At 43.4% G+C, this 25,248-nt stretch overlaps 2 protein-coding genes and 1 non-coding gene across 4 annotated transcripts; all 3 read right to left on the bottom strand.

The window, feature by feature from the left end:
* Positions 1-1,717: 1,717 nt before the first annotated feature.
* RPL39 (ribosomal protein L39) lies at positions 1,718-7,138 on the bottom strand. Its single transcript, XM_035113983.2, has 3 exons — positions 7,103-7,138; positions 6,247-6,350; positions 1,718-2,047 (listed from the first exon to the last, which is right to left on the bottom strand). Exons 1-3 carry the CDS (start codon positions 7,103-7,105, stop codon positions 1,999-2,001), a joined length of 156 nt encoding a protein of 51 aa, XP_034969874.1. The 5' UTR covers positions 7,106-7,138; the 3' UTR covers positions 1,718-1,998.
* LOC118084596 (small nucleolar RNA SNORA69) lies at positions 4,820-4,951 on the bottom strand. Its single transcript, XR_004692518.1, has one exon. It is a non-coding gene; the product is annotated as a small nucleolar RNA SNORA69 (small nucleolar RNA).
* Positions 7,139-11,188: 4,050 nt separating the features above from the next.
* Positions 11,189-24,689, bottom strand: UPF3B (UPF3B regulator of nonsense mediated mRNA decay). Of its 2 annotated transcripts, none has more exons than XM_035113793.3 (10): positions 24,037-24,689; positions 22,110-22,216; positions 21,852-21,958; positions 20,543-20,641; positions 18,464-18,574; positions 15,817-15,860; positions 14,307-14,495; positions 13,537-13,688; positions 12,643-12,961; positions 11,189-12,212 (listed from the first exon to the last, which is right to left on the bottom strand). In XM_035113793.3, exons 1-10 carry the CDS (start codon positions 24,358-24,360, stop codon positions 12,069-12,071), a joined length of 1,596 nt encoding a protein of 531 aa, XP_034969684.2. In that variant the 5' UTR covers positions 24,361-24,689; the 3' UTR covers positions 11,189-12,068. The 2 variants fall into 2 exon arrangements, with proteins under 2 accessions (XP_034969684.2, XP_034969683.2); XM_035113792.3 differs by having other exon boundaries at positions 13,537-13,697.
* Between the last annotated feature and the right edge of the window lie 559 nt (positions 24,690-25,248).

Raw genomic sequence — 25,248 nt, forward strand, 5'->3', positions numbered from 1 at the left:
TACAATCCCCATCACCCCTGCTAGCTAGGGATGATAGGAGTTGCAGTCCAAAAACTGCTGGAAACCTAAGTTTGGGGAACATTGGACTAGATGATCTAACATGACTCTTATGTACTTATCCAAATGAACTAATAGCAGTGTACACACCAGCTTGTATGTGTGGTTTAGTTGTTTTGGGAGCTGCATTCTTCCCAAAAGGATGTGCCAAACAAACCTTTGAGGGGCAGAGGGAGACAAGAGACTTGCCTCCAGTACTTATTTTCAATGTAAGCACACTTCATCTGGAAGATTCTTTGGGTCATACATTAATGCACTCTTAAATTTGCCCTTTTTCTTGTTCTTCTGATCCGATAAGCCAGCACACATCTTTACAAACTGGAACTGGTTAACATCAGACTTTACTCCAAAGTGGGTTAGGAGATGTAGGCTGAAGAGGGAGCACGTTCTTTCTTTCACTACCTATTTCATTCTGTCAGAATTTAATTTATACATTTCCACCCACAATATGGCATATGTGATTTATTTAGGTCCATCACGTTTGGCAGGTGGTGTTCCATGCTGTATCTCAAAGACCTTGTGTTTTGTTGCTTCGTTGTCTTTTATGCAGAGGGCAGGCCTGCTGAAATGAATGGACCCAGGTGCATAGCCACTGATGTCAACGGGTTTACTCAAGTAAAAAATAGGGGGGACTTCCACATAAATATGCATATATATATTTTTAAAAAACCTATAGTCTGGCCCCTGACAGTGTTTGAGGGACAGTGAACCGGCCCAGTTTAAAAAGTTTGCGGACCCCTGAATAACCCCATAGGCAATACTGTGAAGTCCCACTGGAGGATTTAAAGAGTTTGGATTTGTAAATTACCTAAACACCAAGAATCCAAGTGGAACAACCATGAAGATTAAGAAATGTCATCTCTGTGGCCCCATATTAAATTTCTAAGTGCATGCCTGTGAATGCATTATATTGTGTGTATGCATGTGTTCGCCACCAAGTGAATTGGAAGCCTTAAAAAAGGCCCTCATCAGAGCATAAGTTGAGAAATTTTGACTCTCCAGATCTTGCTGAATGACAACTCCAATCATCTGTGACCATTGGCCACAGGGCTGATGTGAATTGTAGTTCAGCAGCACCCAGAAAGCTGTTTCCCATGCCTGAATTAGACCACCAGAATTTTGAGAGTACTTTCTTCTATATCAAAGTATTTTATATCATTGCACATAATCCCCTCCCTCAGCTTGTCCTTGCAGCATTCTTCTCAGATTCTCCCAAGAGTTTTTGGCGAGGGTTTGAAATTCATTGGTAGAGCACAGGAGTTGCATGCTAAAAGTTATCTGGTTCAAGCTCACATCTACTCCATGGCTTCTCAAAACTCTAACTCGTCCTTTTGGGGGCCCTTCATAGGTTACATCTGAGGTGCTCTACCCCACCTCTCCACATTTCTGCCCCCATTTCTAGCTTTTGCTTGGTACTTCCTTAGCCAAAGCCAATGGCATCCCAATCAGACTTCCAGCCGTGGAGGACGGAGATTGTCACTGTGGGTTTTTTTTTTTTTTGCCTGCTTGTTTCAAACTATTCACCCACTAAGACACAGTTGGAAATTCTCAGCCTTCAATGCAATACATGCAAATTTCACAGCTATTAGCCTTTTGTACTGCTGCCAGGTCCCCTTGTGTGTAGCAAGTATAAACAGTAAATCCAACCAGAAGTCGCTAATTTGTTAAAATATGTGGAATCTCATATTTATTAATGAGCTTCTCTCCACCGGCAACAAGAATTCAGCCAGTACGCATGACACTGAGAACCAAAAGACATCATTCAGGTTTTTTTCTCATTAAAATTTGTAATAACAAATATTTCTACAAAGGGGGGAGACTGCACAGCACAAGATGAAATTCCAGCCCTGATAATGTGGAAAGTTGATTGGAAGAGACCATTCTGGCACTCAAGAGATGCAAGATACAGGGTTGTGCCGGTAAGATTGGAGCTGCTTCTCTTTACAGGCCGAGCTTGGTCCTCCTCCAGTGTCTCCTTTTGGAGTTGTACCTAGAACAAAAGGGACATGATTAGTAAGCAAGGCACATCTCTGTCTCTCCAGCAGACCAAAATCCCAGGCTGTGTTAAGCAAATAGTAAGCAAGTGAACTGGCCACCCTCTTACAATTTGCATATGGCACATTTCAAAGGGACCTACAGCTGTTAGCAGATGAAAGTGTGACTTTCTCAGAGCCATTTTTGCTCCCCTGCTCCCTCTCACATGAGCACATATTAATATTGTACTATATATGTGAGATAATTTCAAGAATTCAGAAGGTATTTAAACACACATGCACATACCCAAACCCTAAGCACTAAGTATTGCTGCATTTGCTATTCTAACAAAATTATAATTTTTAACCAAAATAGTTTTACATTCTGGGGAAAAATGTTTAAATTCTAAACTTAGAATTTAAATATGTTAAAAATACTACTTGTGTGTATTTTTTATCCTAATTAAGCCAACAATTCCCCTTCCTGTAGAAGAGGCTCTTAAGTACCAGTCTACTTAACTGAATAAGTGTGGGTGAATTTTAACTAAAGCTTTTTACATATCTATTAGAAATCTGAACTGGTGTAAACTTAATCTCGTACAAAGATTACCATAATCAAGGACAAAAGTGGTAAGGACCTAACAGAAGCAGAAGACATCAAGAAGAGGTGGCAAGAATACACAGAGGAATTATACCAGAAAGATATGGAGGTCTCGTACACCTCAGGTAGTGTGGTTGCTGACCTTGAGCCAGACATCTTGGAGAGTGAAGTCAAATGGGCCTTAGAAAGCATTGCTAATAACAAGGCCAGTGGAAGTGATGATATTCCAGCTGAACTGTTTAAAATTTTAAAAGATGATGCTGTTAAGGTGCTACACCCAATATGCCAGCAAGTTTGGAAAACTCAGCAATGGCCAGAGGATTGGAGAAGATCAGTCTACATCCCAATTCCAAAGAAGGGCAGTGCCAAAGAATGCTGCAACTACCGCACAATTGCGCTCATTTCACACGCTAGCAAGGTTATGCTTAAAATTCTACAAGGCAGGCTTAGGCAGTATGTGGACCGAGAACTCCCAGAAGTGCAAGCTGGATTTCGAAAGGGCAGAGGAACCAGAGACCAAATAGCAAACATGCGCTGGATTATGGAGAAAGCTAGAGAGTTCCAGAAAAACGTCTACTTCTGCTTCATTGACTATGCAAAAGCCTTTGACTGTGTCGACCACAGCAAACTATGGCAAGTTCTTAAAGAAATGGGAGTGCCTGATCACCTCATCTGTCTCCTGAGAAATCTCTATGTGGGACAAGAAGCTACAGTTAGAACTGGATATGGAACAACTGATTGGTTCAAAATTGGGAAAGGAGTACGACAAGGTTGTATATTGTCTCCCTGCTTATTTAACTTATATGCAGAATTCATCATGCGAAAGGCTGGACTAGATGAATCCCAAGCCGGAATTAAGATTGCTGGAAGAAATTTCAACAACCTCAGATATGCAGATGACACAACCTTGATGGCAGAAAGCGAGGAGGAATTAAAGAACCTTTTAATGAGGGTGAAAGAGGAGAGCGCAAAATATGGTCTGAAGCTCAACATCAAAAAAACCAAGATCATGGCCACTGGCCCCATCACCTCCTGGCAAATAGAAGGGGAAGAAATGGAGGCAGTGAGAGATTTTACTTTCTTGGGCTCCTTGATCACTGCAGATGGTGACAGCAGTCACGAAATTAAAAGACGCCTGCTTCTTGGGAGAAAAGCAATGACAAACCTAGACAGCATCTTAAAAAGCAGAGACATCACCTTGCCGACAAAGGTCCGTATAGTTAAAGCTATGGTTTTCCCAGTAGTGATGTATGGAAGTGAGAGTTGGACCATAAAGAAGGCTGATCGCCGAAGAATTGATGCTTTTGAATTATGGTGCTGGAGGAGACTCTTGAGAGTCCCATGGACTGCAAGAAGATCAAACCTATCCATTCTTAAGGAAATCAGCCCCGAGTGCTCCCTGGAAGGACAGATCGTGAAGCTGAGGCTCCAATACTTTGGCCACCTCATGAGAAGAGAAGAATCCTTGGAAAAGACCCTGATGTTGGGAAAGATTGAGGGCACTAGGAGAAGGGGACGTCAGAGGACAAGATGATTGGACAGTGTTCTCGAAGCTACGAACATGAGTTTGACCAAACTGCGGGAGGCAGTGCAAGACAGGAGTGCCTGGCGTGCTCTGGTCCATGGGGTCACGAAGAGTCGGACACGACTAAACGACTAAACAACAACAAACTTAATCTTGGGATACATTGTGGGGGCAGCTCTTTCCCCCCAGCAATAAATAAAAATGAGTCTAAAACATCAGATTTTGGGGTCTGGCAGACCACAAAGAAACTATGGGTGTGTTTGGAGGATGACACACACAAGTGTAGCAGGCTTTGGGAAAAGGTATGGCAAAAAATATGCACACATTATGCATCACTGACTCCATTTGTCCATGCAGCAGTGGCACCAACCTGTGCACGGTGGACAGAGTGGTACTGATGGAGTTATCAATCAGTAGTTCTAGCCACTGAAAGTCTTCATGGCTTGTTTTTGTGGGGAAAGCATTCCTTATCATTGCACAACATAAATTCTGATTTTCATTCCTTCTGAGAGGGCTGGAAAGATGGGACCTCTGGATTATCTTTCACTTACAGAATCTGGCCTAATAAAAACACAGCCCTTTATTCACAACTATAGAGGCATTTCCCCTAGAAAAGCTCCCATCGGTCATTTTCACTGGAAGTGTCTGGAGGTTTCCTTGCACACCTGTCACTGCTAAAAAGGGAGTCTGATTTCACCAGAACAGGTGAGATCGATTCCTAAGTAACAGAATTGCTCTCAGCAGGGACATGGCAGTGCTCCCACAGAATGAAGCACTGTAATTGCAGCCTGCTTTGGGAACACACTTTATCTGGAAAACTCACCTCTGAACAGCTGATATTGGAGACAAAGCTCAATGATTCCAACACCACATCCAAATTATAACTAGTAGGTAGGTATGGAAAACCCATCATGCTCAAAGGAGGTGTAAAAAGAAACAGTAGGAAGAGAAAGTGTTGTAGCAGGAAAACACACATACAAGATCTGGGAAAAACTGAGTAAGAATGGACCCTTTAACGCTGAGGTTCTAGGGCAGGCATCCCCAAACTTCGGCCCTCCAGATGTTTTGGACTACAATTCCCATCATCCCTGACCACTGGTCCTGTTAGCTAGGGATCATGGGAGTTGTAGGCCAAAACATCTGGAGGGCCGCAGTTTGGGGATGCCTGTTCTAGGGTATGTCAGTAGAGACCTTCAATATAGCAGGCCTGCAAGTTACACAAGGGGTTGGTTCTGGGAGTCCATGTACAAAGGCAAAATCATGCAGTCAGGAAACCCCCAGAACCCCAACCCCCACGTCTGTCTGCAGCAGGCCTTTCCCTCTGCCTTGCTTACCAGGCTCTGGGAAGGTTGCACAATATCTTGGATGGCCCCTTCTGCCCCCCCCCCCGGGACGTCAGGTTCTCCATGTATTTGTGGCAGGACCACTGCAGTAAAAGGTTCATGTGAAGGTTAGAAAATGAACAACAGACATAAGCTGGAAGTTCAACCAACCAACAGAAAGTCCTGTCGCCAGTTACAGGAAAGCACTAAAGAGAGTTCACTGTGGCATTTACTGTTCAATCAGTAAAGAAAGAAACTTATGGCTCAGCACCTTCAGAAAGATCATGCCCATGGCAAAGAATCAGTTAGCATAAGTTTGTAGGGGACAGGATTCACATTGAGTACACTTACATCAGCAAGTGCAAGCATGATGCAGTATTCCCAAGCAGATTAATGATAAACCACCAGGAGTATTTCCCATCCACTAGTCGTCCAAGGGAGCTAAATACTCCAGCAGAGGACCCATTTCCATGCCACTGGAGCTATCACGGGCAAAGGGGGCTGAAACTGGGGAGAGTATTTGAAACTACAGCATGCTATTCCAGAGGTCTGGCCACCTCTGAAGTATGTTTGCCACACAGCACCAACAAAAACCACAGCTATTTGAACAAAACACTGTGCACAAAAGTGCTTTTGTGCATGTGCATGGCGCGTAGAGCGCTTCTGTGCATGCGGTGAAAGTTTGCCGCTTTCGCAACCTGAAGTTTACATTAACTGAGGGTAACATAAGCAGAGGTTCTGCTGTACTCTAGAAGGCAATCCCCATACCTGATTTTATTGCCAGTTTTCATGCGGATCCATTGCGGGATGGGCCGGTTCTGCTTCTGCTTCTTAGCAAGAAACCGCTTGATCTTGAACGTCTTGTGGGAAGACTGGCAGGTTGGAAAGAAAAGATAAGGAGTTTCAATTATTATATCTCACCTTTTGCTATTGGGGGCTCAACGGCAATGCTCAGAGGTGGTAGAAGATGCCGATCATCAACATCTGAAGGGTCATAGGTTCCCTATTAGGCTCCACTGTTGGACCAGGGAGGTACTCCCTTTCTGCAGTACATATTTACAGCTCTGCTATGCCGAATGAAGGGGTCCCAGAAAAGAATCCCAGGAGCTGGTGTTTGTTAAGGCTGCTGAGAGTTGTTTAAACCACATTGAGAATTAAAGCTCTCCGGGAGGGGGGGGACACAGGTCTCAAGCAAGGCTCAGGCAACTACAGCCCCAAGGATTGTATTTTAATATTCTGTTGTAAGCCGCCCAGAGAAGCTGGGGAAACCCAGCCAGATGGGCGGGGTATAAATAACGAATATATTATTATTATTATTATTAATATATCCTTCAATCTCTCGGAGTGCAACCTACCGTTCAGGGTTGTTGTGAAGAAAAAAATATTATGGGATATTGGGCTTGACGTCCTTTCCCTCCCACCTATTTTGTACTGAGCTCCCCCCACCTCCTTGCAATGAACGAACCAGGGAATCAGGGAACTCTCTCCCCACCACCACCCCAAAATAGCTACTAGACGTCCGGGGTTTAGACGAGGATGGGCATCAAACACTAATTCTACGCGGGGTGCCATGGGGATGGCTAGCAAAGCAGCCCCAGCGGAGGATGGCAACGGATTAACTTACCATGCTCGAGCTCCACCAACCGCTCACCACAATGGCAACAAACGAAAAGAGGAAGAGGAAGCGGCGCAGAGGCTGATGGGGGAAAGAGGCGGCGTCAGGAAACTGCTAGATGCCTCCCGGGTACATACCCGGAAGTGCCCTGAAAAGAGGGCAGCGCCCTCTGGCGGCTCCAGGAGGCCGTTGCAGGCTTCATAGCACGCCAGGCACTCCTGTCTTCCACTGCCTCCCGCAGTTTGGTCAAACTCATGTTTGTAGTTTCAAGAACACTGTCCAGCCATCTCGTCCTCTGTCGTCCCCTTCTCCTTGTGCCCTCCATCTTTCCCAACATCAGGGTCTTTTCCCTGGAGTCTTCTCTTCTCATGAGGTGGCCAAAGTATTGTAGCCTCAGCTTCACGATCTGTCCTTCCAGTGAGCACTCGGGGCTGATTTCCTTAAGAATGGATAGGTTTGATCTTCTTGCGGTCCATAGGACTCTCAAGAGTCTCCTCCAGCACCAAAATTCAAAAGCATCAATTCTTCGGCAATCAACCTTCTTTATAGTCCAGCTCTCACTTCCATACATCACTACTGGGAAAACCATAGCTTTAACTATTACGGACCTTTGTTGGCAAGGTGATGTCTCTGCTTTTTAAGATGTTGTCTAGGTTTGTCATTGCTTTTCTCCCAAGAAGCAGGCGTCTTTTAATTTCGGGACTGCTGTCACCATCTGCAGTGATCATGGAACCCAAGAAAGTAAAATCTCTCACTGCCTCCATTTCTTCCCCTTCTACCGGTATTTGTTAGGAGGTGATGGGACCAGTGGCCATGATCTTAGTTTTTTGATGTTGAGCTTCAGACCATATTTTGCGCTCTCCTCTTCCACCCTCATTAAAAGTTTCTTTAATTCCTCCTCACTTTCTGCCATCAAGGTTGTGTCATCTGCATATCTGAGGTTGTTGATATTTCTTCCGGCAATCTTAGTTCCGGCTTGGGAGTCATCCAGTCCAGCCTTTCGCATGATGAATTCTGCATATAAGTTAAATAAGCAGGGAGACAATATACAACCTTGTCGTACTCCTTTCCCAATTTTGAACCAGTCAGTTGTTAATTAAAAATTATTTTTGAGTTTTAAAAAGTGGTTTTGAGCTTTGCAACCCTTAAAGCAGTAGTTTTCATCCAGTGTGCCGTGGCACCCTGGGTGGAGTGCTTTGAAGGATGGTCATGGGTGACGCAAGCAACCCTGGCCTCTGTCCCTCTTTCCTTCCTTCCCTCCCTCCTCTGATGCCCTCTTGCATCTCTGCCTCACCAAGGCTTGCACAGCTGTTTGTTGCAGCAGCCCTGGCTACAAGCTCCCCAGGCGAATGATGCCTCTGGGGCTGGCCAGGGGGTGCTGGTTGCCATGAGCTGAGGCAGCCTCAGGGTAAGCAAGGAAGTGGGTAAGAGAGCCCAGCCAGCTAGTCCTCCAGCCCTTGCTGTTAGGAATGGACAGACAAGTGGGAGGCCAGGCAGGCAGGCACTGCACTGGCCTTTCTTGTGCTTGCTGTGTGCAAGGCCTGCCTGGGAGCTGAGTGCCTGGTGCTGAAGGGGGGAGCCTTTCCGCTATGCGGGCCTGGCAGTGTTATAATAATTTTAAGGTCCTAGATATATAATAAATCCTGTCTTAAGGGTATGTCTGTGTATGAATAGGGTGAGCTTGTGACCTGGCTCAGGAACTAAGTATTTATCATTACAAAAAGACTGGCCAGGCTCCCCAGGTAATCCAATCAAGTGAACATTAACAGGTAAACTGCCAGACAGGAGATAAACAATGTACAGTACTCAGATTTCTGTGATGTATGTATGATGCTTCTGGGGTTGGTCTTGGACTCCAGGGTGGGCAATTTTAAATGTCTATATAAGGCATGCCTTTGTTCTAGGTCCTCCTATTTTCTCCTGTGTGAGAGGGAGCACCCTGTTGCAACAGTTCAATAAAGATCAGTCTTATTAGCTGCTTTGCTTCTCAATATTCTCTGGTTTGCCCTTGTTGTTTTCTCCTACCGATGGAGAACCTACAAAAGACTCTACAAGGACTCTTGTGTACCCCATAAGGGAGTAAGGGCAGATTTTGTTTATTACTTTAGGACCTGCTGCTGCCACCCAATATAAGGTGCTGACCTCAAGCTTATCTTTGGCCAGTCTCCATTGGGCTACTAATGCTGGGGGCATTTTCTTCCTAGCCCCCTGTGGGACAGTGTGAAGAGGCACCTCTCACAAGGCACAGGCAGCTGAAATATATAATTGTTCAAAAGCAGAGGATGGCTCCTACTATAGATTTGGGCTTGCAGCAGCTAAAGCAGATAAAAGCCAGCCTGTTAACTGAATCCTCAAAAGGAGAGTTGGGGAGCCACTGGATAAAATACAGCTGCTGCTTACTGCAGCCCAGCAAACTCAAACATTTGAAAACAAAGCTTTTAAAATGCTAAAATACTAACAAAAACCACGATAGACTGTGGAGCTGCCTCTAACAGGGTGGTCCATATTTGATGCATTGGTACTTTTACACTTACAAATATGTCTAAAAGGCTAATTGCTCTATTTTTTTGCAGTATTGCAAGTGTAATAAACTCACACTAACTTTCGAGAAGTAAAAAATCATGGGTCTTCACAAAGTCATGGGAAGCGTATAAGCAGCTGATCAGAGGAAATACAATTGAGCAAGTTAAGTGGTTTAAATACCTGGGCATTTATATCAATTACTGTATAAGGCTGGATAGGTAACCTGCAGAGAATTTGCTATTAATGCTGCAAAAAGTAGTGTGTCAGTGATCACTCATTTCCATTATTCCAAAGGGAACCAGTATGTTCCAGCAGAAATAAACCAAAGACTTTTAGAAATTAAAGCATGGCTGCTAGCATTTAAGTTTTGTTTGTAGCTGCATTACAGATCTGAACCTAATAGTCTTCTTGTGGCCATGTTAGCTGAATAACAATCATCAGGACGGTTAAGGAGAATTGAGAACAAAATTAAACAGATAGGAATCCCATTAGACTCCTAATGTACTGCTTATCGGAAAATCTTGCATTTGAGATAATTAAATGCAGATTGTTAAGACAAGGAATTTCAAGAATTTGGTAGACAAATCAGGAATAGCATCTGTGCAAGTCTGGAGGTGTGCAATGTGAACAGCCAATGGCAACTTATCTCCACCACCCAACCAACCTGAATCAACAAATACCACTCACAGAAACACTGTGCCCGAATCAGTCGGGCATGTTCTTTTGCATTGCCCCTTGTGTTTAGACAATTCGATCCAAGTTCATTAATCAAGTTGGCTGTTAGCAGGGAGTGGCAGTCAGATGAGTGTAAGGTAGCCTTCCTAATGTTTACTCAGGGTGGGGCTAAGATGGAGATAGGCAGGTTCCTGCAACATGCAATGAGGATTCATGAATGTTATACAACAGTATTTTTATTGTTAGGTGCAGATTTTACTGAGTGATATGATTGTACTGAACCTTTCAGAATTTCGTCTATATGCCAATAAAGGTTCGAGATTGAATTAAAATTGGCAAGTAAGCAATCAAGTCCAAGTTGCAGATAGTATCTTCCTATGTATTGTAAACCACTTTGAGATGCCTCATAGGAAGCCATTCTTCATAAATGAAAAACAACTGACATGCAGCCTTTTAAAAATTAAAGTTGCTATCAGCTGGATGGATGGATAGGCAGATGATTAATAGGATCATAAATGGTAGGATCAAGGGGGAATATAGCCCTCTATACCCGGCTGCAGCAGCCAGGTGGAAGATCTCTTTTCATTTTTATATTTTTGATATTTTCTATTGAAAGATTATTGAAGTCCACCCTCATATGATCTTGGACGTGATAAACCTCAAGGACACAAAGATGCCAAATAATTACATAAAAAAATTCTTCTTGTTGTTTAGTCGTTTAGTCATGTCCGACTCTTCGTGACCCCATGGACCAGAGCACGCCAGGCACTCCTGTCTTCCACTGCCTCCCGCAGTATAGTCAGACTCATGTTGGTGGCTTCGATAACACTGTCCAACTATCTTGTCCTCTGTTGTCCCCTTCTCCTTGTGCCCTCCATAAAAAAACGTAACAAGCGATTTTAAATGCTACTTCATAGAGTTTTATTAAGTATCAAATAGAGTACTGCCACAAAGAGGAGGTAAAACTCTTAGCAAAACTTTCCTGGGTTGCCAGATGCTCTACAGCTTCGGCAAAAACAATACACAATTAAGATGGGTCATTTTTCCTATGAGATACCAGGAAACAAGGGAAGGTTGAATGCAGGGACTGTTGAGGACTATGCAGCTACCTTCAATATACAGTACATCTATATCTGGACTTTAAAGACATGTGTAAAAAAAAAACACATTTCCTATGTCGAAGTTAATTTCCCTTCAAGCAATACAAATTTTAAGTGAAAGAACAAAGAAAAATATTAGCATTCACGCCTTCTTCTGAAAATTCATTTTGCAGTCGGCTACAAGCAGCACACCAGACAAAAAGATGTTTTCAGTACCAAGATTATGTTGGACTTTCCCACCCTACCTCCAGTGAATGGAACAGGTCAGAAGACCACACTCCACACAGCACAGTGATAAAAGACATTTAACACTTGAACAAACATGAGGCTCCAACATGGCTGTATGTTAAGTGCAAATACTGGTTTGTGGCTTTTATCTGAAAGACAGTACTCATTCTGGGCAGCCACTTGGCCTATTTTAGGGTGACAAGGCCTTTCTGCTCCTCAGAGATGGAAGTTTTATCCCCCTTGTGGTCTTGCTGCCACCACCTCCCACAACTGAAAATGTACTGAGAATGCCCAAGCCCGAGTCCCCAAATCTGCAACGAGGACCTGAAACCAGATACATCCAAAAGTACTGTTCCCCCTTTTATTTCCTCCTCTTTTCTACAAGGCACTTTTGGACTACACAGTTAAAGCTCTTTGGCTGCTAGGTCAGTGAGGAAGCACAACACTTGTCACTCTTCTTTTGTGTTACTGGTCTCGCACTCCTGCTTCTTATCCACTCCTTGATCGGGCGACTTTGCAGAGCTTTCGTCATAGCCTGACAAACGACTTCGATTCCGAGCTCCTGGTTGGTAGAGCTGCATGGCCGGGCGATCCTTAAAATTAAGAATACATAAAGCTGTGATGCATAATAGTGAAAGAGTACCAGACCCAGAACAGAGATATAGGTCCAACCCCACCACCCACCCACCCCCCGCCTTGAAGTTCACCAGGTGACCAGGGCTTTTGGTTAAGGGCAATATATGGGATTGCTCCACAAGTGCTACTCCTGAACATCTTGCAAAAAAAAAAAGAGCAGAAGATAAATGTCACTTACTAGATAAGCAAGTCAATCATTCCTACAAGCCTGTAATTGCAATCCTATGCAATTCCCAGTTGGAAATAAGTTGTACTACAAATAAACTTTATTTTGTAATGTCCTTAGATGGAGTCATATTTTTTAAACATTCTGTGTCTATAATAAAAAGCTTCATACACCCACAGCCTAACAAGGAACAATGATTTCATTACAGAATCAATCAGTACCTTATTTCTAATGCGATCCCTCTTAGCCATATCTTCTTTTTTGTCCTCTTTGGTTACTTTCTCGGATTTCTCCGCATTGCCCACGTACTCTGCCAATTCAGCTCTCTTCCCTTTCTCTCGCAATGAGTCTCTTTCCCTTTTCACATCTTCCTCCTTTCTTCTAAAAACCTTCTCTTTCTCAAAGCGCTCTTTCTGCCTCCTTCTCTCTTCTTCTTGACGTCGGAGTTTGTCTCTTTCTCTTTGCATTCTCTCATATTCTCTGTCTCGGTCATATTCTCTCTCTCTTTCTCTATAGTCTTTTCCACAGTCATCTTCCAATCTGCATGAAAAGGGACTTGGGAGATTCAATCCAGCGAGAACACAGTAAAATGAAGGCCTATCACCACTATACTGCCATGCAACTTTCTACAAGATTTAGAAAGTGTTCTAACCAAGTATCAACTAATGTACATTTATTGAAAGCCACAGCCAAAGGCAACACAAGGCTATTTACTAAAAGGTCTCAGAAACCAGGAATTCTCAAGGCTGTTTCTCACGCTTCATGCGGCAACAAACCCAGCTTTGCAGCTGAACTTAAATTCAACAGCAGTCAATCCTAGTTCTCTGGCATTTGTAACACTTCGCCTTTCACAGTTTACACTTTGAGAAGCATACTTAAAAATAATTAAATTCTAATATGTGAAGGGCCCCTAACTGAGCTGCATAACTGACCATCTGCTCTTCAGCCATTTGGAACTGCGAGAAAGACTGGAAAGACCAAAAAGTGGTCCCGCCACAGTTCTAATCTGGAACACTAGTAAACAATATAATTTAAAAGCAGATCTGGTACGAGGCAGCCTAATTAATAATCATATTCTGAGAAATAAGGATATGTACTGAAATGAAAGCACTAACTTTTTGTACTTCTCCTCCTTAGCCTCCCCATCGGAGCGCCTGGCTGGCATACTGCTGGTCGCACTTGCTGCCTTTTCCTCCCTCAGACTCTCTTTCTCCGGTTTCTTGGCCTTTTCTTTTTTTTCAAACTCTCTTTCATCTTTTTCTGGCTTCTTAAGTAGCTAGGAAGAGAACAAATTTAGTTTTCCTTACTAAGTTAATTCTGCCGCTAACTGTGCTAGGATGCTAGTCTGCACTGAAAGGCAAGGGGGCTGCCTGGTGCATAATACAAGAGTAAATATATTAGCATTATGTAACTAGCTATTTCCGTGATTCACTGTTTCTTATCACTTACCAGAACTTTGCTTTTTAATTCCACCCCCCCCCCAATGCAATCCAATACTTCTGAGCACACATCCCACTGAGTCCAGTGGTGTTTACTCTCAGGCTTAATAGTATAGGATAAAGGCCTTATTCTACGTTCTGCTTTTTATTCTCAAGAGATTGCTACGGCTAGCTTCTAGTGCAATAAATAAGAACTTGTCACCACTGTTTGTTTATACAGTGCCTTCAAAACACATGCTGTGCAGAACTGAGTACTATTCTATAATACTTTAAGTCAGTATAACTTAGTCCCAAGCATGCATAGGATTGCAACCTCAAATAACTGTGTGCATGCAAAAAGAGAGCACACTTTATACAAAGCCAAATGCAAAATTGCTCTTGTATTTCACGAGTGTGCATACAAAAACACCATAGGGCCAATGCATCCTACAGGAATGAAGGGATACCTTAATCTTTGGTTCATCCTTTAATTTGTCCCTTTCTTTTTCTGGGCATCGCTCCACTTTCTTTGTTTTTTCGGCTTCTTTCCTTTTCCTTCTTTCTTCCTCTTTCCATTTTCTTCTTTCTTCTTCTCGTTGTCTTTTCCTCTCTAGTTCTCTCCGCCTCCTCTCCTCTCGTTTTTCTTCTCTAAGCCGCTGTAAGAGGGGGGGAAAGATGTAGTGAGACCAAAGCCAAGTCTTTATGTTGGGACAGGAGAGCTGTTGCATCATAAACTGCTCCAAAAGCTCCAAACTGAGTGAATGGGTGGTAAATCATAGAATCATCGAGCTGGAAGATACCCTGAGGATCATCTAGTCCAACCCCCTGCAATGCAGGGAAATGCAGCTGTCCCGTACAAGGATTGAACCTGCAACCTTGGCATTATCACCACCATGCTCTAACCAACTGAGCTATCCAATTGGCTACTGGCATATAGCACTAGGAACATTTCTGCATATGGATTAAGAAGTTATAAGATCACAAATATAATTAAGATTTTATTTGAGCACTGTAATAACAATCATTACCTTTACCCGACAACATAACCTATCACTCTCCAACCTATTAACCATGGATCTAAGGATGTCAAATAAAAATTTTAACAGACGATTTCAGATATAAATCTCCAAGAACTTCAAGGAGCTGCAAAGGTACTCTGTTCCCCATGAACCTTTATAAAGATGGAATGCCATACTTGGGTTGGTAAACAATCCTTAAACCTAGGAAGTATTCTCTCTGGCAAGGTTTAATGTTCTTCCCTCGAATTTATTAGATGGCAATAAAACTGCTAGCACATTTGCAAAGCTAAGCAGGGTCTAGTATGGTTTCAAATTAAATGGGGAACCATGTGTTGAGATTCTTGCATTGCAACGGGTTGGCCTAGTTAACCCTTGGTGTCCCTTCCAACTCTACAATTCTATAGTAAAATGCTGAAGAACAAAAAATGCTGCCCCTGTAACAATGCTGAGGTGGAGTCTCTCTTGCATATCTTTTCCTATTGCAGTTTTTATCAAGGGGCTAGGAAACACCGAGTATATCCTATTACACGGTCGCCCCACCCCCCACCCCACTTGCCCCCCTGTGTCTCTAAAGATGACTTTGCTTCACAGTTACAATTGTTCCAGAGTAACCAATTGTTAAATAACAATTGGTAAAGTTTTTGAATATTTGAATATTCAATATCTGAATATTTTTATTAGACGCCTTATGACACCTTTACCCCAAAACATATATTCTGAAATTATGCAAAATTCAGAGCTGCTGCATTAGGACACCTGTGGGAATAATGATTTTTAAAACATTCATTTCACCCTGGTAGCCTCTTCCAAAGAAAGCTGGAAATGCCAATGTACACATAACACGATCCAATAACAGACCTTTCAATCTCACTCATTACTGCCATGAGATTATTGGACAGCATTCACATATTCAAAAATGCCAACATAATTAAGCAGGCTGCTCTGAAATAATTGTTACCTGTTTATTCTTCAAGAAGTTCAACAGAGGAGTTGTTTTTTTTGCTAAAGAATGTAAAAGAAAATGCTTTTGTATTTATTTTAACACTTTATTTGTGGAAATAATGCAAGAAGAATATTCATATGAAAATTGTAAGTTATAAAACAAAACTGAAATTATGTATAACCAAAACTCATCAAAATGTAGTACAAATACATATAGTTATGCTGAGACAACAATTCTTTTCTGGTGTTTCCGTATGGGGAAATAAAAATGCTGCCTATCTTCATGTATCTAACTAAATTAAGATCTTCCCTCACTACTGTCAAAGGCATAGCTCTGTCCAACTGCAATTTGATGCAATTGCTTAGGTAGTAAATCCATATAATCCAAGTAAAACATGCACAAGAATTTGATATGGGTTTGAAAAGGCTCCTCTGCCAGGGAGTCAATTTTTGTGCTCTAAAAACCTGCATTCCTTAATTGAATAAACCTTACTATTAATATGTTGAACTTTGTTCAGTTGCACCCCATTATGATATCTTGTTACAGGCTATTCCAGCTTTTTATTGTATCAGTTTTCAGATAATGGCAATTTATGAGGGTGAGCTGTAGCATGTCTCAGCCTTCCTTTCTCAACCTTCACAGAAGAGGAGTTTGGAAGCTTTCGCTTACGTGTTGAATATGGTGACAAGTTGCAATTCATCAAGTGATTAGCCTCAACCAAGATTAATTGAAACAAGCAAACTTCAAACTCTTGTTCATGAGGCTGGCCTGTGATTTAACAATCACAGTTAAAATTAACCAGAGTTCAGGGTTTTGGCGTAATGCTAAACTGCTAAACTGCTAGTGCTAAATACCCTCAGTTCTTTTTCTCCTTTACATCTGCAGGTGTGGCAGTGAATAGGCTGGATTCATGTCTTGCCTCAGTAGTGGAATAAATGAAAACCAATAAACTGAAGCTCGTTCCAGATACGTCTGAGACACTGGTAGTGGGCAGCTGACTAGACTGGGTGGATGAGGGGTGGCTTGCTTTTGATGGGGTTACACCCCCTCTGAAAGAGCAGGTATGTAGCTTAGGGATACTTCTGGATTCAGTGCTGTTGCTTCAGGCTCAGGTGACCTCAGTGATACTGAGTGCCTTTCATCAGCTCCAGCTGGTGGAGCCTATCTGGACATGGATAGCCTGTTGTCTGCATTCTGGTAACTGGTTTCTAGCTTAGATTACTGCAATGCATTATATGTGGGGATGCCTTTGAAAATGATTCAGAAACTTCAGCTGGTGCAGAATCTGGCGGCAAGGTTCCTCGCCATGTCTACCCTGTCAGCACCAATTCTGGCCTGATTGTACTGGCTACCACTTAGCTTCCAGGCCCAGTTCAAAGAGCTGGTTTTCTCATCATCAAACCTTTTACAAACACCTATAACAGCAAAGGAACATGCTGTTAAAATATTTTTTTTTAAAAAAAATAGAGAGCTGGTTTTCACATATAAAGTCTTATGCAGCTCAGGACCCCGATACCTCTAGAACCCCCTCTCCCAATATGAACAGAGATGGACCCAGAAATCGTCATCTGAAGCCCTTCTGTGTGTGCCCCTCCATGAGAGATTCGGAAGGTGGGAAGACAAAAGTGGGCCTTTTCTGTGGTGGCTCCCTATTTTTTGGAATACTCTCCCGAGTGAGGCTGGCCTGGCAGCTTCGTTACATACGGTATCTTTAGGTGCTAGGCAAAACATTAAACTTCAACCAACTGGCTGTTAACAATCTAAGGCTTTTAAAGTGGGAAGTGTGTGTATGTGTTTAATGCCCCCTTGGTTTTAATGAATAGTATTTGTTATTGTAAAGACACCTTCAGTTGCCTGAAGCAAGAGAATATGTCTAATAAATTTAAATAATAATAATAATCTGCAGTTTTTAAATATAATTTTCAGAAAAAGTTTTTTATCATAACGGCATGGTAAATGGTATGACACATGCTTCATATGCTCTTAAGAACAGCATGGTTCAAAAGAGCCGGCTGGATCATATACATCCTCAAATAAATTAGATCATATTATTATTACTTATTACTATTCCAAAAAATAGTAATTGATTTTTTTAAGGTAAAACAGTAAAGAATGAAAAAATCACAACCATACTTTAAAGCATTAAAAAGTTAAAATACTAAAACAGATTAAAACTACTTCAACTTTCTAATCCTCTAGGTAAAGGTAAAGGTAGCACTGGCAGTTAGGTCCAGTTGCGGACAACTCTGGGGTTGCAGCACTCATCTCGCTTTACTGGCCGAGGGAGCCGGCGTATAGCTTCCGGGTCATGTGGCCATCATGACTAAGCCACTTCTGCCGAACCAGAGCAGCGCACGGAAACGCCGTTTACCTTTCCGCCAGAGCGGCACCTATTTACCTACTTGCACTGGCGTGCTTTCAAACTGCTAGGTTGGCAGGAGCTGGGACCGAACAAAGGGAGCTTACCCCGTTGCGGGGATTTGAACCACCGACCTTCTGGTCACCAAGCCCTAGACTTGTCTAAACAACAGTATTTTTAGCAGGTGCTGAAAAGGGTGCAGTGAAAGTGCCTGCTTGGTCTCAATAGGCAGGGAGTTCCAAAGATTAGGCACTGCCACACTATGCTCTGTAACTATATGCTGTGTAACAATACTTTTTATACCTATTAATTCTTTGTTTCTTGCCTCTATTTCCTCCAGCAATGTCTCAGGAGTGGATGTTAATTTTTCATCATCAGCACTGTAGTTTTCCAAAAACTTCTTATATTCTGGATCTGATGAGGAACCAAAGAGTAAGAACCATAAATATATGCACTTAAAAATGGTACATAACATGTAAAGCTAACAGAAACAAGACCTCCAGCTGTCATGTTAGATATATGCCCTAAGGTTGTTTCCATTGTTTCTATCTACCCGTAAAATGCAACCTAGGGTGCACTTCTATACATTCTTAACTGGGAGCCTACCCCATTAAATTCAATGGACTTTACTTCCAGGTAGACATGCAGAGGTTTGTGCTGTCAAACGGCTCTTTACACATCAGCAAATAAATGTGCACCAACCAAACATTAAATTCCCCCTAATAACCAGACAGAATAATAGAATAACCAGACTGTGAATAGAAAGTGTGGTAATACCCTCAATAATGGTTAACGGCAATACTGTGTAACATTATTAGATCACATAAATAAATGACAAGGGACGCGGGTGGCACTGTGGGTTAAACCACAGAGCCTAGGGCTTGCTGACCAGAAGGTTGGTGGTTCAAATCTCCGTGACAGGGTGAGCTCCCGTTGCTCAGTCCTTCCTCCTGCCAACCTAGCAGTTCAAAAGCACGTCAAAGTGCAAGTAGATAAATAGGTACCACTCCGGCGGGAAGGTAAACGGCGTTTCCATGCGCTGCTCTGGTTTGCCAGAAGCAGCTTTGTCATGCTAGCCACATGACCTGGAAGCTGTACGCCGGCTCCCTTGGCCAATAAAGCGAGATGAGCGCCACAACCACAGAGGTGTCCGCGGCTGGACCTAACAGCCAGGGATCCCTTTACCTTTACCTTTATTGCCATTAACTGCAGCATATGAACTTCTGACATACAATAGGTCACTTTGATCACAAGATTTAAAATCTGTATCAAGGCAACAGCTTCTTAGGAGTGTTCTCAAACTTATTAGATCACTTTTATTACATCACTAAAACTAAGGTTTTTTTTGTTGAGATGCTGAATATATCTTTTGTATCAGCTTGCATATCCTGGACTGACATGACCATATACAAAGTCCTCAAATGAACTCCCAATTCTTTAACGAGTTGCCAGTACTTTTGGCTGTAATGCTATTGACACTACTGAACACAGCAACATACTTTGGCTTGCGCCATAAGCACAATCAATACTGCTTGAAACCCTATTCTAGCATGCCAATCCTACTATGCCTGTTCAACTGACAATACAGTAAGACCAACAGTGTTCTTACTCCAAGGTAAGCATGCACTGCATGGCAACCGTAGTCACTTAATTCTTATTCTGAAACCATTTTCAAATCAAAGTTCATTGTAAGTAAATGATCAGCTACACACAGCTTACAGAGTTAACCAGAAAAGCATGCATACTTCAAAATAGATAATTTGCTATTGTCTCAGGGAGACTGTATATTCTGTTGTCAATTTTCAATTGGTTTTAACGGCAGCTGCAATAAATTGTGCTCCTCGCCCCCCCCCCCGGCAATATAATGCCTAGTATCTGCTAATAGAAAAATGGCCCACACCTTTCAAAGATCTGCCCAGATAAGGTACAAGAAGTGGACAAGCCGCTGCAAGAACTGCACTAAAAATACATCAAGTCCAATTTCCTACTTCATTGGACCTATACAGACATTGACATCCTGCTGCAGGAATTTCCGCCATGAGACCATCAACAGAGTAGACTGTACGGAATTAAACCTAGCAAGTGAAAAGAATTACCCCCGTCAAGGTTAGTAAAATGCTCTAGGCATGAGAAAGAAGAAAAATTAGGGCATGTGGGGAGAAGCAGAGCAATACCATGGTATGCTGGTGGCCTGTATCTAAGAAGCTTTGCCTCAAACACATTATGAATTGATTTTATGTACGTAGTGTTGTTTAAAACTCTGATTGCTCTTTGTATGTTTTTATTGTATTGTAAATCACTCTGGGATGGCTCATGGAAGTGAATGAAACCCTACACTGGAAGTATTTTCATCGAATGACAGCAGCAACTGCTACTACTCACCATCTTCAATGGTCCCAGCTTTGGCATCCTTTTTCTTATTCTTCTTTTTGGCAGCTTTTTGAAACGGTGCAAATTCCACTACAGCAGGATATTCCAGACCTGTTCATATGTAAAAATATTAAAGACAATGACAAAAATGTTAAGAATTTAACATTTTTTTGGGGGGGGAACTATGCCTCAAAACCAAGAAACCCCACAATCAAGATAATGTTTTCAGACACCAGTGTCACAAAACTCATTTCTTGCCCGACATGAGCTGCCCAACAGCAGCCAATTGGAGAAAATACCTCCATTGCTACCCAAAGCCATTACTATGGTTTATATCCTGCTCACCTGGGAAAACAAGTAAACTGGCCCTAAAACTACAAAATAGTTTTGATACATTTTACGCACTGGCAAATTGGATCATATTTTTTAAATTTTTTTAATCATTATATGAAAGCTACTTGTTTGGTCATTCAAAAGCAAACACGAGACTATTCTATCAGAAACAGTAGAGGGGAAGAATTGGCAGTATGAAGAAGGGTAAGCCATCAAACTAATATAATTCTATTATTCTAGAGTGCCATTTCAGCTACTGTTGCTCAAGTAGAGAATGCTAAAGCAGCATCCCATACCACGCAGAGCTAATGAACTCTGTTTTGCATGTCAGTACAATTAAAGTTATTATTACAAGAAATTATGTGTGCATTACAAATCCATAAAAAGGATTTGGGTCTCTCTAGATCCACTACACAAATGTGGCACTAGCTGTGCTTCTTCGCCACACCCAAAACCATCTGCTTATGCAGTGCAAAGCAGCAGCTATCCCTAATTAGCAGATTAAGGTAGAGCCTCAGTACAGCGGAAGATAGGATTTAGACAAGGGATAGGGTACTATGAACCTCCCCAGATGTTGTTGGACTCCCACAAACTGAAGCAGAGATGGCCAATTATCATGGGTCTGGGAGTTGTTGTTTAACAACATCTGGAACACCACAGGGTCCCTATTATTGATGCACACTACAATCCTAAGTGTACTTATTCAGAAGCATGTTCAACTGCTGCTTGTGAAATTTACTTTTAAGAAAGTGTGCTTAGGAATGGGCTGTTCAAGAAAGCTTATTTTGAGATGAACTGCACTAAAATCAAAGGTACCCACTACCACATTATAATGCACTGAATTGGTCTATAAGCTGTCCTTTGAAATCTTGAGTCAAGTAATAAATGCATGGGTTTACCAGAATTACAGTTTAATCACTGTATAAATGTATGCCAACATGTTTTAAAGCAGATATGATATACAGAACCAAGTTTTAGGCTTACTTGCCTTTGTGATCAACAAAAACATAACCATCAAAGCGATCCCTGAACAGAACAATGTCTTCTTGGTTTTTAAAGTTGATGTATGCTCTGGAAAACATGTGAGGGTACAAACTGCAGAAGGACAGAAAATGGCAATGTATAAGGAAACGTCGCTGAGTGATGATTGTAAATATACACAACACAGACGGGTGTAAAACAGAAAGACATTTATGACATGACATTGTTACATGAAGCACAGCCAAATGCTTATAGTTCCTTTTACCTGGAGTCATTAGCAAAGAATTCAAAATAGTCATGTTCAGGCAAAGGTTGGAGATGTTCTTCAAGCTGTTCCTTGGTCAAGCTGGGAGGCAGGCGTCGAATCACTACCTTAAAGAAAAATTTGCATCTGTTTACAAAAACTAGGTGTATTATACAATCGACTTAGTTGTCGAACAAATCAGCTCTTGAATACTGCAAACCTGGAAGTGAGTGTTCCGGTTTGCGAATGTTCTTTGGAAGCCAAATGTCCGGCGCAGCTTCTGATTGAGTGCAGGAAGTTCCTGCAGCCAATTGGAAGCAACACCTTGGTTTTCGAAGTGTTCCAGGAGTTGAACGGATTCCTGGACCGGATTAAGTTTGACAACCAAGGTATTTCAAAACAAAGGAAAACACCTTAGATATGGTCACATTTCTACCAGAGATTTCATAATAAACCAGCTTCTCTGCAGCCCATGCTCTTCTGGCATGTAAATCTCTGTGTAATAAATTCCTTCAAGTAAAGTAAAGAAAAAATGCTGAACTGTCCTACAAGAGTCTGATGTTTTTCCATGGCTATAGTTTTTTTGATCCACACTCGTATATACACCAACACACGCGCGCACACACACATTCACTAGACTACATGCTTTGTACACAAAAGATTCCATGTTTAATCCCTGGCATCCCCAGGTAGATATGGAAAATAATCTTATCTGACATACTGGTGGAGCCACTTGCCAGTCAGCACAGAGAAGACTGAACTCGATAGGCCAATAACGTTAATCAGTACAAGGCAGCTTCCTACGTAATCTTTCAACCAGTCTGTTGCATCATGTTCATTACAACTGAAAAACATTTTTGCACACCAATTATTTACTGAATAGTAATGCATGGCAAGTATTAATGCTCTTTGGTGACCAGAATGTGAGTGTTCCCTAATAAGAGAGGTTGATCAAAACAGAGATTAAAAAATGATGCAATTTAAGGCCAGTTAATACAATGAGCAGAACTGAAAAGAAAACCCCTGTTCTGGACCACGTCTGGTATAGGCCAGCTAAACCAGGTGAGGGCAAACCCTTGGTGAGTTTGGGACGAAGACAGGCTCCAGCAGATTTGGTGGACGAGACCAATAGTGGATCCAATATTCAAGAAGGCAGTTTCTGAACATGCTGTAGAAGGAAGCGAGGGGCAGATGGGGCTCATCAACCTGGGAAGGGAGCCCATCTACCATAGGAGCAGAAAAACTCCGATCCTAAACCTGCTCTCTGCCTTGTGGGAGAACTTCAGAAGAAGAAAAGGCTAAAGCCCTACACAAATCTGGAGTGGGGTTGTATGCCTCCTTCCCACAACTTCTGCAGCCAAGCTGGTAGCAAACGTCTTGCTCTGCTTTCCTTTGGACCAGCGAGTCAGCGGTGAAGCCTAGGTGCACAATGCCCAGGCTTGCTGTGACCCAGGGAGGTTACTTGGGTGCTGCTAAATGCAGCACTTTGACATCACCCCAGGCGCTCCATCGTCTCTCGGGGTACAGACAGATACTCACACAGCCATTTCAGGCTGCAGGTGATGGTGGTGGCAGTCAGCAAAGTTTGTGCGATGGTAGGGGAATAACGCACGCACGCGCACCCTTTTTTTTTTTTGAAACCTTGCGACTTAAAAGTGTTCCCGCACCTTCTCTCCCCCCCCCCCAACCTGCGGATTAAGGAGAAAAAAGCCACCGCGTCAGGAGAAGCGAAGAGCCTAGTTCTCCATGCACGGCTGGGGGAAACCGCACGGGAATATTTTTTGCGTTTGAAGTCCACGAGCAAGAGGGAGGCTGACGCCACGGGGCGACGATGCGCAGCAAGGCGCTTTCGGCCCCGCCGAGTCCAGCCCAGCGCAAAGGAAATGCGCCCCACCTGCCGCGGGACCCCGACCCCGACGGGCCCCGAGCGGGGAGCTTCTCTGCGCACCTTGCTCAGGATCTCTTTCTTGTCCTTCGGCCGATCCAGCCTGTCCGGTTCTCCTCCCGCCTTGGCGTCCGCCGCCGCCGCTCCCACCCCACCGGTCGGGGTGACGGGAACCCCTCGCTTCTCCTTCGGCCGCGCGTTCTCCTTGTCTTCCTTCATCGCGAACGCGGAGAGCCGCATCAGGCCTTCGCCCGCCAACGCCCCCGCCCGCGCTGCCGATGTCTCCCTCCGCCCGCGCCTCGCCAGATCCGCGCGCCCATTGGCCGCCGCTGCTCTCGCAGGAACGGGAGGGGGAGAGCGGGACGCCGCCGCCGGCAGTAGCAGCATAGTAAACAGCTGCGCCACAGCGCCCCCGCGGCCGGCGAGAGGAGGTCCTGGCGCTCAGACCCAGTGGAGAGGCGCTTTCCCGCAACTACACCTCCCAGCATGCTCCGAGGTTGCCTATCTCAGTGGGGCGCTTCAATTCGCTGGAGGCTTCGCGACTACATCTCCCAGCATGCACCGCGGACAGGTTTCATCCTCTTAGTGGGGCGTTTCAATTCGTCGGAGACTTTGGGACTACGTCTCCCAGCATGCATCGCCCCCTGAGAGGTTGCCTAATTTTAGTAGGGCGCTTCAATTGGCTGGATGCTTCGAGAATACGTCTCCCGGCATGCACCGCCCTGAGGAGACGTTGCCTCATCTCAGTGAGGCCCTTCAATTCGCGGGATGCTTCGGGACTACATCTCCCAGCATGCTCAGCCCCCGCGGAGAGGTGGCTTAATTTTAGTGGGGCATTTCAATTCGCTGAATGCTTCGAGAATACGTCTCCCAGCATGCACTGCCCAGCGGAGAGGTTGCCTAATTTTAGTGGGGCGTTTTAATTCGCTGGATGCTTCGAGACTACATCTCCCAGCATGCTGCGCCCACCCACTAAAAAGTTCCACGCATCTTTAAGAAGTTCAATTCCCGGCATGCACTGCGGCCTGCCAGGCACCTAACAGTTCGAGTATATATCGTGGTTTTTATATATAGGTACAGGTGTATCTATACTGTAAGATATAGTGTAAGATATTTACTGTAAGAGCGGAGAGCGATATCCACTGAGCCTTTAAACAGAAACCAAACAAATCGCCTCAGAGCGTTCCGCGGGGCTTGTCGCCATAGCAACATCACCCCGTAACCCTGTCGTGACCATGCTAGCGGGGCGGATAGCGCATGCGCAGCTGGCGCGTT

Source organism: Zootoca vivipara, chromosome Z2 (genome assembly GCF_965207765.1).
Source record: "Zootoca vivipara chromosome Z2, rZooViv2.hap1.1, whole genome shotgun sequence".
NCBI classification, from domain to species: domain Eukaryota; kingdom Metazoa; phylum Chordata; class Lepidosauria; order Squamata; family Lacertidae; genus Zootoca; species Zootoca vivipara.

Excerpts from the sequence above, each read along its gene's own strand:
- RPL39 (XM_035113983.2), bottom strand. Across the intron at positions 2,048-6,246 it reads AAAACTGGCAATAAAATCAG|GTACAACTCCAAAAGGAGAC; the intron begins GTATGGGGATTG and ends CTTTTGTTCTAG.
- UPF3B (XM_035113792.3), bottom strand. The coding sequence starts at position 24,360 with ATGCTGCTACTGCCGGCGGCGGCGTCCCGCTCTCCCCCTCCCGTTCCT. Across the intron at positions 21,959-22,109 it reads TTCTTTGCTAATGACTCCAG|TTTGTACCCTCACATGTTTT; the intron begins GTAAAAGGAACT and ends GTCCTTCTGCAG. Across the intron at positions 18,575-20,542 it reads AGCTGGGACCATTGAAGATG|ATCCAGAATATAAGAAGTTT; the intron begins GTGAGTAGTAGC and ends GTTCCTCATCAG.